The 16,908-nt window shown below is 47.0% G+C and overlaps 2 protein-coding genes across 3 annotated transcripts in view; one reads left to right on the top strand and one right to left on the bottom strand.

Moving 5' to 3' along the window:
- Positions 1 to 16,908, bottom strand: part of MTCL1 (microtubule crosslinking factor 1) — a gene marked incomplete at both ends in the record, with an annotated part of 121,892 nt that overhangs the window by 91,575 nt on the left and 13,409 nt on the right. The window lies entirely within an intron of this gene.
- LOC309970250 (small ribosomal subunit protein eS27-like) lies at positions 8,200 to 8,534 on the top strand (the record flags this gene model as incomplete). The annotated part of the gene is made up of 1 exon (XM_082852527.1): positions 8,200 to 8,534. The coding sequence occupies one exon, from the start codon at positions 8,200 to 8,202 to the stop codon at positions 8,452 to 8,454; it is 255 nt and encodes an 84-aa protein (XP_082708653.1). The 3' UTR covers positions 8,455 to 8,534.

Below are 16,908 nucleotides of genomic sequence, written 5' to 3'. Positions count from 1 at the left end.
GGGGGGGGGGGTGGGGGGTGGGGGGGTGGTTTCAAAGTCCCCATGAGAGGCTCAGAGGCTACCAGGAGGACAGGAGAGACTGACCACACAGCCACCCTGCCCCCTAATGCGGGTTCCTGTCCCGCTGTCACCTGGAGAACCAGAGTCACACACAAACAACACAATCCACAACAGCTAGAAGTGTGCACGCTGCAGATGAGCAAAAGAGGGAAAGGACAGAAGAGAAAAAAGACAAGTAAAGGGGCAGAGCGGGGCCGAGCAAATTTGACGAGTGGCAGGTTCCAACGAACCTGAGAGATGAATTCCACTGTCATGAGCAGGCTGGAATCCGGCCTGTGATGTGCTTTAGGAAAACTATAATTAGCGGCCAGGAAGCCCCACGGTCATGGCCCTTTACGACTGCCGTGGTCATAAACACACAACTTGAGGCTGGGCACCGACTCACGCCCGAGGGCAGTTACACGCTGCCGCCCGTCGTCTGGGCCTCTGCTTCGATGGAAAGAGATCACTCCAAGGCCTCCTCTTCCCCAAACGCCTGTCCTGCAAACTCTTATTTTACCCTTCGTTAATCTCACCAACCCACAGCTCCACTCCTAGGTGGGAACTATTTAGCTACAATTACAGAGATGCTCCAGACACAACATCCTCCCAGGGCAGTGACGGCAGCTGATCTAAAGGCACCGGGAAGTTTTACAAAACACAGCTGCCTGAGAAACAGAACACAACCAACCCCTCAGATGCCCGGGTCCCACCCCCAGATGCTCTGACGCAACTGGCCAGGGCGTAGCCTGGCATCTGGGTTTGTAACCTCCCCAGGGATTCTTCTATCAGGCAGCTGGGGCGAGTGTCACAGGGCTCAAGGGCTCGTCCTCGGCACGGGTTTACAAGACCCCTTTCACCTCCTAATAAAAGCCGAGGAGCAGGGAGCACCCCTGCTCTGAGCACTGCTGGTCTCTAATCCTCCTGCAAAGAAAGACCCAAACGTCTACCCTCCCACCTTCCCATTTCAAAGGGCACCTCTGAAGATGTTTGTCAAGAGGTTGAGAGCAAAGGCGAACGAGCAGTGTCTGCTTTCTGCACATCCTGTCACCAGCCTGCCCCCGGGAAAATCTAATAATTAGCCGAGCTCAGACGTCACTGGGGAGGCTCGGCGGTGTGTGTGTGTGTGTGTGCGCACGCGTGCCCGCGTGCCCGCCCGTACAGGGCGAGGAGGGAGATGAGAAGGCTTCCGAAGGTACCAGAACAGCCTATGCAGCCCCTCACAATCATGTCAAACCACCCCTCCCTCGAGAGGAAGAACACGACTCCGCTGTCAAGGCCAGGGGCACGTGGCCCTGGTGGTGGCTTCTGGTCAGCACCCCACGCCCATCTGGTTGCAGGGATGCTTCCCTCCGAAGCTCCAGGGGAGCTGGGGGAGAGATGTCGGCCCAGACTGTGCATGTGGTCTCTCTCTCCCAGCCGGTGGTGCTCAACTGGGGGTAACTTGGGGCCCCTCCCTCCCCAGGGACGCTTGGCTTTGCCCATAGACACTGGCACAAATGGAGGGTTGTTACTGGCATCCAGTGGGTGGAGGCCAGAGATGCTGTTACGCATCCTCCAGGGCACAGAGTGGCCTCCCGCGGCAAAGAGTTATCCAGCCCGAAACACCCGCAGAGCCGAGGCTGAGAAACCATCTCTGAGCGATGGCTCAGCAGGGATTCGTCGTGCAATCCCAACGTGCAATGTTATACGACAATGTGAGGGTTATGCGACACCTGGGCCCCATCACTTAGTGACCTTGTGAGTTACCTGGTTTAAAAATAAATCCAAACCCAAACCCTACACAAGAGAACCCTTGGAAACAACAAGAAACTCCCAGCGACACTTCAAAGTTGAAAAGGAAGCGAGCGGCCCAACCATGGACTCAGTTGGCCAGAAGGAAGGCATCTCATTTCACCCAGAGAAGTTCCTACGACTCCTCCAGGAGGAGCGTGTAAAGCTCTCGATCATTAAGAGTGTTTTAAACACACGCATTAGACCCAGACAGACAGGCACTTGTTGCATAAAATTACATCATCTTTGAACTGTCCTATTTGCTAGGAGCCACAAAAATAATGGAGGATTTTTCAGAAGTGACTTTGTTTCACTCATGAAAAACATTATTGCTAATCCCCGGGAATAAGCAGATGATGGAACATCCACAAGCCTCTTCGCAGCCCCCTCCCCCGCTCCCAGCGCCTTGACCAATAGTCCTGGGGCGGGGGGTATGGAAACGGTAGCCGGTGCCGCAACACCCCACCCCTGGTTTCCCCCAAACAGCCCCCTCCGGCTCCCAGCCCTGCTCAGACTATGGTGAGACCTCCAGCCGGAAGAGGGGAAGCCGCGTGAGACGGGCAAACCACCACCAAGCGGCTACTCCAACTGTTCAGGGTTAAATCATCCACACAAGTATGGGCTTGGGGAGTAAATACAGCTTTGCCTGGGCTCCCAGCGTCCAAAGCTGAAGAACATCTATGCTCAGACACCAACCATCTGATGAATGCTTCTGTGTTTTGGACATTCCCTTGTCCCAGTCAACCTGCTGTGGGTCACAAAAAAGAACATCTGTGATGCTGGGGGACAAATGAGAACCAAGCCTCCCACACAAGCCTTCTCTCAGCACAGGAACTGACCAGCCCAAGGCGAAGCACCCTGGAGGCTCAAGGTCTCTCTCTCATTTCTCCCAGGCTCATCCTTATGTCAGGGATTCAAATGCTGGCAATCAACTGCTCAACAGCAAGACGTTCTGCACAGATGCTAACTATATATACAGCTTGGCGTCTTTTCAATGCTGAATAATTTCTGACGACTGAAGGGGAAAAATGAAAACAGCTTCTTTGGCCCATGATCATACCACTCAATGTCTGATGGTTCTCACGTGAGTCAGAGAAATGCCAAGACAGTGTAGTCGGGAAACAGTCATACCAGGCAGCATCTTCTAAGCATTTCTATTTCTCGGACTCTTGATTCTGCATTTGAGGATAAAAGTTATCCAAATCATACGACGTCACTAACACCACGTACAGTGTATACATTTGACAGACCACCCCCTCCGGCATCAAATGTATATTTTGAAAAGAGAAGTGTTATTTATTCCCGCATTACAAACTGGATGCGGTTAACCGTCTAGCGGAGTTTAAATTATCCAGAAATACGTGCTATGGCTACATATATATGTATTTTTTGGCCATGCTGTGCAGCATGCGGGATCTTAGCTCCCCGACCAGGGTGTGGAGCCTGTGCCCCCTGCAGTGGAAGCGCAGAGTCTTACCCACTGGACCGCCAGGGAAGTCCCTCTGGCTACAGTTTAATTATTTTTTAAGAAAAGCCACATGAACGGTGTCTGTGTCACTGAAATTCACAAGCTCCTTATTTTAACAGCAGATGACAGACTGACAGCCGCCCTCCACAGTATAAAAGATTCTCACGTGCCAGGACAGACCATGCTGAGGGCAGAGGAAGGGCTGGGTCTTACATCTCTGGGGGGAGTGAGTGTGGCCTGAAGCTGATGGCCGCTCACACAGCATCGCTGCTTCTGCCTGAAAGGCCACCTGGGTGCCCACAGTGATACAGGAAACAGGCAGAGAGGAGGCTGCCCGCTCACAGGGACAACCGGGTGTGGCACGACCCCAGCGAGGGACCCCCTGAACCTCAGAGCTAACAAAACAGGGCGATCTGATGGCCCTCAGTCGTCATCAAAATATTCATACTTGACCTCACCTGGAATCTCAGGTCTGTATGAACTGTCCTGAGGCGATCACTTACAGAGTCAGAAATTCCCCGCCAAGAGATGTTAAGATAATGTTATAGCTCTTTCTCAAGATAAAGATGACAAAACCTTCACTCATTCAACAAATATTTACTGAGTGCTTGACAAGGGCAACGACATGCAGACACACGTATACACCCGATAAGTCAGAGATGGGAGATCCGAAATGCCACTGAGGGATCCCGTGAGACCCTCAAACTGCAGGCTGGAGTAGACACCTACCAAGGAAGCACTTTCGAGATTTATACAGCTGAGTAATCGAAGCTGTGTGGGCAGAGATCAACAGAGCAGAACTGCACCCAGAAATAGACCTACACACATACGTCCCCTGATTTCTGACAAAGGTACTCAATGGAGCAAAGACAGCCTTTTCAAGAAATGGTGCCAGAACTGGAGGCCCATAGGCAAAAAATGAACCTTGACCTGAGTCTCACACCTTATACAAAAATGAACTCAAAACGGACACCATGGATTGAAATGTAAAACGTAAAACTGTAAAACTTAACCCCACCCCCAAAAAAACACAGGAGAAAATATTCAGAATCTAGGTCTAGGCAGAGCTCTGAGAATTGATACCATAAAAGGAAATATTTATAAATTGAACTTCATCAAAATTAAACATTTGCCCTGGGGAAGACCCTGCTGAAAGGATGGAAGACAAACTGCAGAGCGGTAGAAAATACTTGTAAACCATTTATCTGACCAAGTATCTAGAAGAACTCCCCAAACTCAGCAGTTTTTAAAAAAACCACACAACAGTAAAATAAGCAATCTAATTAGAAAATGGGCAAAAGACATGAAGATGCCAAAACGGACGTACAGATGGCAACTATGGCCTGAAAAGTTATCCAACATCATTAGCCATTAGGGAGACGCACATTAAAACCACAAAGAGATATCACCTATCAGAATGGCCAAAATGAAGTGACAACAGCAAATGCCAGTGAGGACGCAGAGCAATGAGCACTTGCGCATGCCTGGTGAGAACATTAACTGCTGCAGCCACTCTAGAAAATAGTTGGGCACTTTCTTAAAAAAAAAAAAAAAAAAATGCAACTACCATGTGACCCAGGAACTGAGCATTTATCCCAGAGAAATGAAGGCTGATGTTCCCACAAAAACCTGCACACAGATGTTCACGGCAACTTTATTCATAACAGCCCTAACCTGGAAACGACCCAGATGTCCTTCAACCAGACTGGTTAAGCCCCCTGTGGTGCATGGTCACCGTGGACCACTCCTCAGCTATAAAAAGGCGCTGGACTTCCCTGGTAGAGCAGTGCTGAAGAATCCGCCTGCCAACGCAGGGGACAGAGGTTTAAGCCCTGGTCCAGGAAGATCCCACATGCCGCGGAGCAACTAAGCCTGTGCGCCACAACTACCAAGCCTGCGAGCCACAACTATTGAGCCCATGTGCTGCAACTACTGAAGCCCCCACGCCTAGGGTCTGTGCTCCGCAACAAGAGAAGCCACCACAATGAGAAGCCCGTGCACCGCGACAAAGAGTAGCCCTCGCTTGTCGCAACTAGAGAAAGCCCACACGCAGCAACGAAGACCCAATGCAACCAAAAATAATTTTTTTTTAAAAAAGGGTACGTCCCTGGTGGCACAGTGGTTAAGAATCTACCTGCCAATGCAGGGGACACGGGTTTGAGCCCTGGTCTGGGAGGATTCCACGTGCTGCGGAGCAACTAAGCCCATGCGCCACAACTGCTGAGCCTGCGCACCTGGAGCCTGTGCTCCACAACAAAAGAAGCCACCGCAGTGAGAAGCCCATGCACCGCAATGAAGACTAGACCCTGCTCACCACAACTAAAGCCCGCACACAGCAATAACGACCCGACGCAGTGAAAAATAAATTTTAAAAAAAGTTTAATTAAAAAAAAAAAAAAAAGCACAGACCACAGATGTGTCCACAACCTGGGCAAATCTCCAGAGAATACTGCTGAGTGAAAAAAGCCAGTCCCCAAAGGTTACACAGTTTGACTCCACTTGTCATATTCTTGAAATGACACAAGTATAGAAACAGACCACAGCAGTGGGTGCCAGGGGTGCAGGATGGGAGCTAGGACAGGAGGGAAGCGGGTGCGGCCATAAAAGATCAACGTGAGGGATTCCTGTGGTGATGGGACCGTTCTGTAGCTTGACTGAACCAATGTGATATCCTAGTTGTGAGATCATACCAGAGTTGTACGTTACCTAATAAAACTTGGGGAAGGGACTTCCTTGGCGGTCCAGTGGTTAAGACTGCGCTTCGCATGAGTTCGATCATGCAAAGGGGGCATAGGTTCAATCCCTGGTTAGGGAACTAAGATCCTGCACGCCCTGCAGTGCGGCCAAAAAACCAAAACAAACAAAAACTTGGGGGAAACAGGGGAAATGGTACATGGGACCTTTCTGTATTATTTCTTACAACTGCATGAGAATCTGCAAGGGCCTCATGAAAGAGTTCAGAAAAAGTGCTGGGGAAGGCTTCAAGAAGGAGGTGTCATTTCTGGGAGAATCTTAAAGGATGGGTTGCATGTCACTAAGTAGAGGTGGGACTCCAGGTACAGTCCGGGGGGAGCAGGGGTGAGGTGGGCTGAGAGGGCCTGTGCTCACTCTCACTCTGCCCTCCTTCTTCCTAGAATTTTCTCAGTAGAGATGAAAGCAGCAGCTTAATGAACACTTCCAAAGTAGAAATTAATTTTATAGAGCAGCATTAGTGGGTCAGAGCAAGCAACAGATACCCTTCCTCCTGGACCCACTCCTCCTCCGGCAGCTTCCCCAGTGGCCCCCTGTCCAGGCGGCTGCACAGAGCTCCCATCCACCCCTCCAGTGCCCACCTGCCCACCAGCCTCCTCCTTCCAAGTTCACAGCAAAGGAGGTGGGGCTTGAGCCAAGGTCTGGAGGACAGAGGAGAGGGGAGGGTTGCTGGGTCAGAGGCGTGCGTAAGTCCCAGCCTGGCCAGGACCCGCAGTGAGGGGGCCGCCTGGCCTTCACTAGCCTCGTTGAAAACCTTGATATGATTCCACCTTGATTTCCCCAAGATATGGCTCCAGGGCCGGGTTCTGGGCACCAGCACAGGCCTCGACAGGCCCATCCCTTCCAACAACAGTGAATCAGCCATTAGTGCTATTTATGGTTGTTTAACTGCACACACACCCTTTCTTCCCAGACAGCAAGACTGTGCCATTTACAGCTAAAACATTTTATTTTTAAGTTTTTTTGGCTGTGTTGGGTCGTTGTAGCCGTGCGTGGGCTTTGTCTAGTTGTGGTGAGCGGGGGCTACTCTTCGTTGCAGTGCGTGGGCTTCTTGTGGTGGCTTCTCCTGTTGCAGAGCACGTGCTGTAGGCACGGGGGCTCAGTAGTTGTGGCGCACAGGCTTAGCTGCTCCACGGCATGTGGGATCTTCCCGGACCAGGGCTCGAACCCGTGTCCCCTGCACTGGCAGTTGGATTCTTCACCACTGCGCCACCAGGGAAGCCCCATGGCTGAAGCATTTAAAGCTGTCCCTGCCAAGGCCTCCTGTGCTTCCTGCCCTGTGCCTCACCCTCCAGGCCCCTGAGCTCTGCATCGCCCGGCCTTGGGGGTCATTCCCTTGGTTGATGGGGCTCTAGTCCAATCGTACCCCTGCCCTCGGGGTGTGGGCAGGACACACAAAGGCCGTTTCCCTCCAGATCCCTGTGTTGACGCTGCACGCACACACACACCCCAGACTCCTATTTCAGCGTTTGGGAAAAGGACTTAACCAGACGCCTCCAGTTCTTCCTGCTTCCACTCCATCCCACGTCACCTCGTTATTAAGTTAGCAGGCACATAACTGAGACCACTCAGGACACCGGATTGCTCTCCCCGTCCTGCTCTCTAGCTTGCCACCCTCCCTCCAAAACTCAGGTCAGCAAAATAGAGCAGGTGCTGCGTGTTCCCTGAGGCGCCCACAGAGCCCGCCAGGCTCCCACATAGGACGGCTGCCTCATCCACCTGGCCTGCCCGTCCTTCTGTCCACTAGTCAGGGCCTAGGCCAGGGCCGAGGCCTGAGCGACTCCGCGGCAGCCGATGACTACCTGGTCAGGGTCCGGGAGGCGCCCAGACACGAGGACTCTGCCCATACATGCTTCACACCAACTGACCCACACACATCTTTTTCTTACAAGGGGACCATAAACTCTGAAATCACAGACAGTGCTATTAAAGTGTAGCATGACAGCAATAAAACCCTTTACTATGTTTGTACACCTGTTTCCAGACATTATGGACACCTGAGAGCTTGAATATAATGACACACAGAAAAATGTCCTCACCCACTGGGTGAGAAAAAAGTAGAAAGACTGTCTTAATCCATTCAGGCTGCTCTGACAAAATACCAGAGACTGGGGGGCTTAAAGAACAGACCTCACCTCTTCCGACGGTGATGACCTCCCCACGAGAACATGCCTCTCGCAAAGGATCTCCTTCATCCCTCTCCAGAAGAGGAGAAGAGGAAACACAAGAAGAAGCGGCTGGTGCAGAGCCCCAATTCCTATTTCATGGATGTGAAATGCCCAGGATGCTATAAAATGACCACCGTCTTTAGCCATGCACAAACAGTAGTTTTGTGTGTTGGCTGCTCTACCGTCCTCTGCCAGCCTACAGGAGGAAAAGCAAGGCTTACAGAAGGGTGCTCTTTCAGACGGAAGCAGCACTAAAAGCCCCTGGAATCAAGATGAATGGGAAACCATCCCAATAAACACATTTTGGATTAAAAAAAAAAAAAAAGAAAAAAGAACAGACATGATTTCCCACAGTCCTGGAGGCTGAGAAATCTAAGATCAAGATGCTGGCAGATTCCTTGTCTGGTGAGGACCCGCTTCCTGGTTCATAGACGGCCAGGTCCCAGTGTGTCCTCACGTGATGGATGGAATGAGGGTGCTTGTATGGGGTCCCTCTTAGGGGGACACTAATTCTTGTTAAGTGGGAGAGGCTCCACCCTCATGACCTAATCACCTCCCACGGGCTCCACCTCCTCATAGCATCTAATTGGGGATTAGGATTTAACATGAACCTGGAGGCAACAGACATTCAGGCCACAGCAGCCACCCCAAAAGAAGACAGTGAGGAGGAGGCACAACGTGGAGAAGCCATGAAAAGGAAAGGCTCTGAGGTCATGGGGGGGTCGGGGAGCCACAGAAGGAGGCAAGGATGAAGTGCTGGGTCAGGAGACAGTACACATAGGGTTACTTTGGGGCCCAAGAACGGTCACATCCTGTTTTGGCAACGCGGCACAGGGAGCTATGGTGAGCCCCACCCCCAGTAAACAGCTAGGAATGTTAGAGAAAATGTAACGAGCAAAAATTTATACACAGCTGAACTCACACACACAAAGAAGGAAAATTCCCTAGTGTCCACAGTGCCTAAGGGATTGGAAACCATGAGCACAAGGGTATGTGTTAAGGGGGGCAGGAGGGGATGGTGGGAGTTACCAGAAATAGGCCAGGGGTGTAAGAAGAGGCTTCGATCAATGCACCAAGGCAACCCATTGCAGCGATGCACCCCCACTGAAAGTAAACTAAAAATCACTCGAGGAGGGGAGAGTAAGCTTCTGCTCAGGACACTGGGTGGTGGAAAAAAATCTCCTTTGAAATATGAAAATACCCTAGGCCTATACAAGTTCAATGTCCAACTGACACCCATTTGGTACACAACTCCACAAGCCAAAAATTAAGGACTGTATTTGGACCAATGATACCACCAAGGCCTCCAGAAAAGACCAACACAAAAGCTTCCTAGGAGGACATTTCGACAAACTTCATGGAATTCCTACTAAGAAGAACTTGTAATAAAATCCACTGTAAGAGTCACCAGATCAGACAAACTGAAGGCTTAGTAACACCAAGAACTCAACAGAACTGAAAAAGACTGACTTTAAAATGTTTAAAGATTTAAAGCAAGAACTATGAGATGATGAAGAAAGAAGAAACTATGAAAATAGAACAAGCAACTTTTGAAAACTTCTAGAAATGAAAAGTTAGTGGATGAATAAAACTGTGAAGAAGGGAATTAGTAACTTGGACAAGAAATTATCCAGAATGTAGCACAGAGAGATAAAAATATCTTAAAAAAACCCAAAAAAACAGGTAAGTGAGATGGCAGATGGAATAAGAATGGCCAACATAAGGCCCACATAAGACTAACAGGAATTCTAGAAGAAATACAGAGGATGGGGAAGGAACATGATTCAAAGAGATAGTTTCACTACAGAAGACTATTCAAAGAGTGAGAATTTTTCAGAGTTTATGAAAGACAAAAACTCAGATTGGCAATGAGTGTTGAGTAAAAAATAAATCTAGATACATTTGATTCAAACTACGGAATACCAAACACGCAGAGAAAAGCTTAAAAGTAAACAGGAAGTAAAGACAGATTATCTACAAAAATGAGAATTATCTAACAGCAGACCTCTTGATAAGCAAAATAGGGCCAAAAGATAATAAAAATACTATCTTCAAAGTGTTACAATTCTATGCCCAACTAAATATCTTTCAAGACTGAGTATGAAATAAAAGTATTTTAGACAATATCATTTACTGAAATAAACCACTAAAAGACCTATTAATAGATCAGCAAGAAGGAAACTGAACTCAGAAGGAAGGAGCAACACTCAAGAAGCAATGGTAACAGACTGGAAAATGTGCAAATGAATCTAAGTAAGAATCAGCTATGAAATTAGTCAGCTTAGGTGGGAAGATGATTTTAAAAAGATGAAACTGAAATACTGGGTAACAATAGTATGAGAGGAGTTGGAGTTGAAGCTTTCTAAGATGCTTGTATTATTCAGGAAAAGAATATAGATAGTGATTAGTTTTAGACATTGAGAAACATACATGTTAAAAACGTAAGAGTGATCATTAAAATAATAGTAATAGAACGTATAACTTCCTAACCAAGAGAGAGAACACAGGAATTAAAAACTCAGAGAGGGGGCTTCCCTGGTCGCGCAGTGGTTTAGAGTCCACCTGCCGATGCAGGGGACACGGGTTCGTGCCCCGGTTCGGGAAGATCCCACATGCCGCGGAGTGGCTGGGCCCGTGAGCCATGGCCGCTGAGCCTGTGCGTCCGGAGCCTGTGCTCCGCAACGGGAGAGGCCCGCATACCGCAAAACAAAACAAAACAAAACAACAAAAACTCAGAGAAATCAACATTAAAAAATAGAGGGATTTGCCTGGCAGTCTAGTGGTCCTATGCAGGGGACCATGTGTGGGTTTGATCCCTGGCTGGGGAGCTAAGATCCCACATGACTTGTGGCCAAAAAAACAAAACATGAAACTGAAGCAATATTGTAACAAATTCAGTAAAGGCTTTAAAAATGGTCATCAAAAAATCTTAAAAAAAAAAATAAATAGAAAAAAGAAACAAAGAAAAGGCATGGAGGGTGGGATAGAGACGCAAGAGGGAGAAGATATGGGGATATATGTATAGCTGGTTCACTTTGTTATAAAGCAGGAACTAACACATCATTGTAAAGAAATTATACTCCAATAAAGATGTTAAAAAAAGAAAAGGCGTGGAATATAGAGCATAAAATACAATGACAGAAATAAATTCGAACACATTAATAACCACAATAAATGTAACTGGATTAAATTCACAAGTTTAAAAAAAAGATTCCCAGATTCCATTTTTTTTTAAAAAGGTAGCTATAGTTCATTCAGAAGAAATACACCTAAAACATAATGGTGTAGAAAAAATAGAACTTACAGCAAAAAGCAAGACATCAGAATAAAGAGGTCATTATCAAATGATAAAGGCAACAACTCATCACACAAAAAAGTTCTAAATCTTTATGCATTCATATTGAAAATCTAAAAAGCAAAGTGACAGATTACAAGAAGAAAATTTAAATGTAGAATTCTAATGGGTGATTTTAACACATCTTCATCTTAAAGAGATGTATTTAGCAGACAAAACAAAACTATAAACGATACAAAAATTTGAACAACACAATTAACAAATGATCTGATACTTTTTCTTTTTTCCAAATGTGGCAATCTAGTAATGGATTAAACTTACAACCATCAAAATAAAATAGAACTGAAAATATCAGAACGCATCCTATACGGCAAAAAAATAAGCATTTTAGTGAAACCTTTCCACCATTTGTTTATTCAGTGATGGTATAAAATGTCCTTCCTGCTGCGAGTTATAGTTCAAGTTTTAAAGTCTTCAATCTAATGCATTCAACATCTTCACCCAAAAACTGGAGCATATACAGTTCCTCTCAAGCACTCAAAAAACAGTTAAAAAATCTGATCATTTACTTGACACAAAAGGAGTCTCAACCAAACCCAGGGAATCAGTATCATGTCCTGAATGGTGATGAAAGATGTCCCCCAAGAGCTATCTGACAGCTAGTTGGTTCCTGTGGTTCCATTCACTAACCCTAGTTCCCAGGAGTGATCTAAAACACGCCTCTGTCCCTTGCAAGTGTCAACTAACTTGGCTAGTTATTATTTGTGTCTAGCATGTAGTCAAAAAACCGTTCAGTAGAACCAAAGAAATACAGTTGAGTGAAAGCACTTGGGCAATCTTCAGGAAGTTGGAACTAAACTAAGGTGAACTATTTTCAACCTTTTGAGATATTCCACCATAGAGAGAGTACTAGAAGAAATATACACCCCAAAAAAAAGGGAAAAAAAATTTTGAGCTTTGCACAAGTGGTATATGGGGGTTTGGGTGCATGGACATGGCGTGAACAGCACAGGAAGCCAGCCAGCAAGGAAGCTGTTAACCAGAAGGGACGATTCCAGAGGCGTTAATACTATCAGCCTTCTTTTAAGCGTCTCATCTATCTGTGGAGAAGGCGACTTTTACCAAGACACACCTCTACCAGTTCAAGAGGACCAGAGGGCCTGTGTCTTCTCATCCTTCTCAACTGCCTTTTAATTCACTGCAGGGTTTCCTGCCAAGGGGTGGGAACCCCAGCTGGGAGACAGGGATGGGCCAGGCAGGAAAGGACCTCTGTGTCATGCTAAAGGGCTAGACAATCCGGCCCAAGGCAAGTTTGTTTGTTTAAGCCAAGCATCAACACTGTCGGATTTGGGGGATACAGAAGGTAAAACAGAAAACGGAACGACTAGAAGTAGTGCATCCTTTAATGTGGTGACCACAGACTGCCTGCCCTCAAATACTCATTTGAGAGATGAGTGAAAGCGTGGATAAAATCAAAATGTTTAAGAGGTTAAAATGAACCATTTTAAAGTGTACAATCCAGTGGCATTTAGTACATTCACAACGCTGTGCAACCATCCCCTCCATCCAGTTCCAAAACAGTCATCACCCCAAAAGGAAACCCCGGCCAGGCTCCTTTCTCCCTCCCCCAGTCCCTGAAAACCACCAAGCTGCTTTCTGTCTGTGGATTTACCTGTCTGAACACTTCCTATAAATGGACTCACACAACATGTCTGGCTTCTTTCCCTTGGTGTATTTTCGAGGTTCGCCCATGTAGCATGTACCAGCGAGAAAGAATTTCTAAGACCGTGAAAGAGCAGCCGGCAATTGAGGGTGGGGAGGAGGAGGGGTAAGGATAATTGCCATCGCTTAAGCGGGGTGACTAAAAGGACAGTGGCACCATTAACACAGCCGGGAAAGACAAAAGAAGGTACAGGTGGGGGCAAAGGTGACCAGTCTGTTCCTGGACAGTCTGAGTTTGAAGGGTGACCAGAAACCCACCCTGGAGGAGGCCACCAGGCGGCTGAAAGCACAGTCTGCAGCTGCAGAGAGAAGCCCCGGCGACAGAGCCGAGGGGCACAGAGATGCACCGTGTGACTGTCCTCCGAGGGGCACAGACACATCTGCAACCAGGCCTGTCGTGGAGACACACGCACAAACTACCCTGGCCTTTCTCAGAATGTGGCACATCGTCCACTTACCAAACTTCAGAGGCGAACAATAACCAGTACGGCTCAGGACAGAGAAAACATTATCCTCCCTCTAGAGCGAGACCCACGAGAAAGTTTGTTCTGGCTTTGCTACAAAGGGCCCATTCACGGAGACCCCAGCTCGAATTTTCTGATTAGCATCTCCTCCACCACCTCTGAACCCTGTGTGGCTGATTCATCCTTCTCTGCTTCCAGAACGGTCCACCAGCGTCCGACCCTCCTGAGACTCTGTTTCATGCTTCGTTGAAAAGTTTGGTGTCAATATGCAGCCCCACCAGTCTGACTGCGACTCTGGAGATAAAATACTATGATTGTGTCCCAAGTGAGCAATCCTTCTGAGTAATTTTAAGCTGTAAAGAAAGGGAGGGGCCAGCACCCCACCCCTTCCTCACAGCCAGCCTGGGCCTCCAATGTCAGTGATCATTTCTCACCCCAAAGAGCTTTGCGTGACCAGAGGCCAGGTCCTTCACAAATCCATTTGAATGTGTGCAAAAGAATCCCTGCTTGCTTTCAACACATGTATTTACTTATGTGTGTATAATTTACCTATTTACACAAAAACAAACACGCATATAAAATTTATAAAATATACTTCAAAGTTGTTGTCCGTACCCTTAAGGTCAGGCTCAAACTGGAAATTTTGAGAAAAGGAACCATTACGGCCTGCCTCCTGGGAAACTCGGACCAAAGGGGAAAGAGGGAAGTAAGTTATTAGAACGCGTAAGTGTAGAGGTGAGATCACAACCAGAGGAGGGTCACCCCCCACCCGGGACAAACCTGCCCAGGTTCCCCCTCCTCCGCCGCGAAGGTCGGCACGGCTCCACGCTCTCATTTTCATCCCCCACTCACCCGGCGAGTCCCCGATGTCCCCCGAGGGCAGGCACTGCTACAGGCACCCCCAGTGACCCGGACAGAGGCCACAGAGTATTCACAAAGGGGACAGTGACGAGGGACGAAGAAATAGAACATGCAGCACTTTCACGGAAGTGGCGACATACGCAGAATTTACCCAAATCCATAAGGTGTCGGATCAGTAAATAGCTTGAGGGCAGCACCTGTGCTGTCATATTCACATCCGCTTCCCCCAGGGCCCAGTCAGGGCCTGAGCGAAGTGTGGGTGGAAGGGCAGATGGACGGATGACCGAGGACTGGCTGAATCAGGAAACAAATCCAAAGGAACCATGAAGTACTAAGTGACGCTGTTGGCAGGTAACACACTGGCTTTAGCCATCATCTTAAAGCCCTTACCAACAGTTTTTAACTTCATCAATAGGCAGGATATTTTCCAAGAGAACATGCAGCTTTAATCTTATAATGGAAGTCAACAACAAAACAGGATTTGCATTACTGTAGCAAATGAAAAAAAAATACATACGCATTGTCTAGACTGCTTTGCTAGAACACATTCACTCCTTAAAATTCAAAAGAAATCTGTGTTTAAATCATATTGGCTACATCGTTCTCAATGGTGAAAAACTGAAACCATTTCCACTAAGATCAGGAACAAGACAAAGTTGCCCACTCTCACCACTATTATTCAACATAGTTTTGGAAGTTTCAGCCACAGCAATCAGAGAAGAAAAGGAAATAAAAGGAATCCAAATCAGAAAAGAAGAAGTAAAGCTGTCAGTGTTTGCAGATGACATGGTACTATACATAGAGAATCCTAAAGATGCTACCAGAAAACTACTAAAGCTAATCAATGAATTTGGTAAAGTTGAAGGATACAAAATTAATGCACAGAAATCTCTTGCATTCCTCTACAGTAATGATAAAAAATCCGAAAGAGAAATTAAGGAAACACTCCCATTTACCACTGCAACAAAAAGAATAAAATACCTAGGAATAAACCTACCTAAGGAGACAAAAGACCTGTATGCAGAAAATTATGACACTGATGAAAGAAATTAAAGATAATACAAACAGATGGAGAGATATACCATGTTCTTGGATTGGAAGAATCAACACTGTGAAAATGACTATAGTACCCAAAGCAATCTGCAGATTCAATGCAATCCCTATCAAACTACCAATGGCATTTTCACAGAACTAGAACAAAAAATTTCACAATTTGTATGGAAACACAAAAGACGCCGAATAGCCAAAGCAATCTTAAGAAACACAGAGCTGGAGGAATCAGGCACCCGGACTTCAGACTATACTACAAAGCTACAGTAATCCAGACAGTATGGTACTGGCACAAAAACAGAAATAAAGATCAATGGAACAGAATAGAAAGCCCAGAGATAAACCCACGCACATATGGTCACCTTATTTTTGATAAAGGGGGAAAGAATATACAATGGAGAAAAGACAGTCTCTTCAATAAGTGGTGCTGGGAAAACTGGACAGCTCCATGTAAAAGAATGAAATTAGAACACTCCCTAACACCATGTACAAAAATAAACTCAAAATGGATTAAAGACCTAAATGTAAGGCCAGACACTATAAAACAGAGGAAAACATAAGCAGAACACTCTAGGACATAAATCACAGCAAGATCCTTTTTGACCCACCTCCTAGAGAAATGGAAATAAAAACAAAAATAAATAAACGGGACCTAATGAAACTTAAAAGCTTTTGCACAGCAAAGGAAACCATAAACAAGACGAAAAGACAACCCTCAGAATGGGAGAAAATATTTGCAAATGAAGCAACTGACAAAGGATTAATCCCGAAAATTTATAAGCAGCTCATGCAGCTCAGTATCAAAAAAACCAAACAACCCAATCCAAAAATGGGCAGAAGACCTAAACAGACATTTCTCCAAAGAAGATACACAGATTGCCAACAAACACATTAAAGGATGCTCAACATCACTAATCATTAGAGAAATGCAAATCAAAACCACAATGAGGTATCACCTCACACAGGTCAGAATGGCCATCATCAAAAAATCTACAAACAATAAATGCTGGAGAGGGTGTGGAAAAAAGGGAACCCTCGGGCTTCCCTGGTGGCGCAGTGGTTAGAAGTCCGCCTGCCAGTGCAGGGGACAGGGGTTTGAGCCCTGGTCTGGGAAGATCCCACATGCCACAGAGTGGCTGAGTCCGTGTGCCACAACTACTGATACTGCGCTCTAGAGCCCGCGAGCCACAACAGCCGAGCCCACGTGCTCCAACTACTGAGGTCCGCGTGCCTAGAGCCCATGCTCCACAACAAGAAAGCCCACCGCAGTGAGAAGCCCATGCACCGCAACAAAGAGTAGCCTCCACTCACCACAAC

The sequence above is a fragment of the Leucopleurus acutus genome (assembly GCF_964270905.1).
Source record: "Leucopleurus acutus genome assembly, chromosome: 13".
Taxonomy (NCBI): Eukaryota; Metazoa; Chordata; class Mammalia; order Artiodactyla; family Delphinidae; genus Leucopleurus; species Leucopleurus acutus.
The sequence above is the reverse complement of the archived record's forward strand: the minus strand, read 5'-3'. Positions and strand labels throughout refer to the sequence as shown.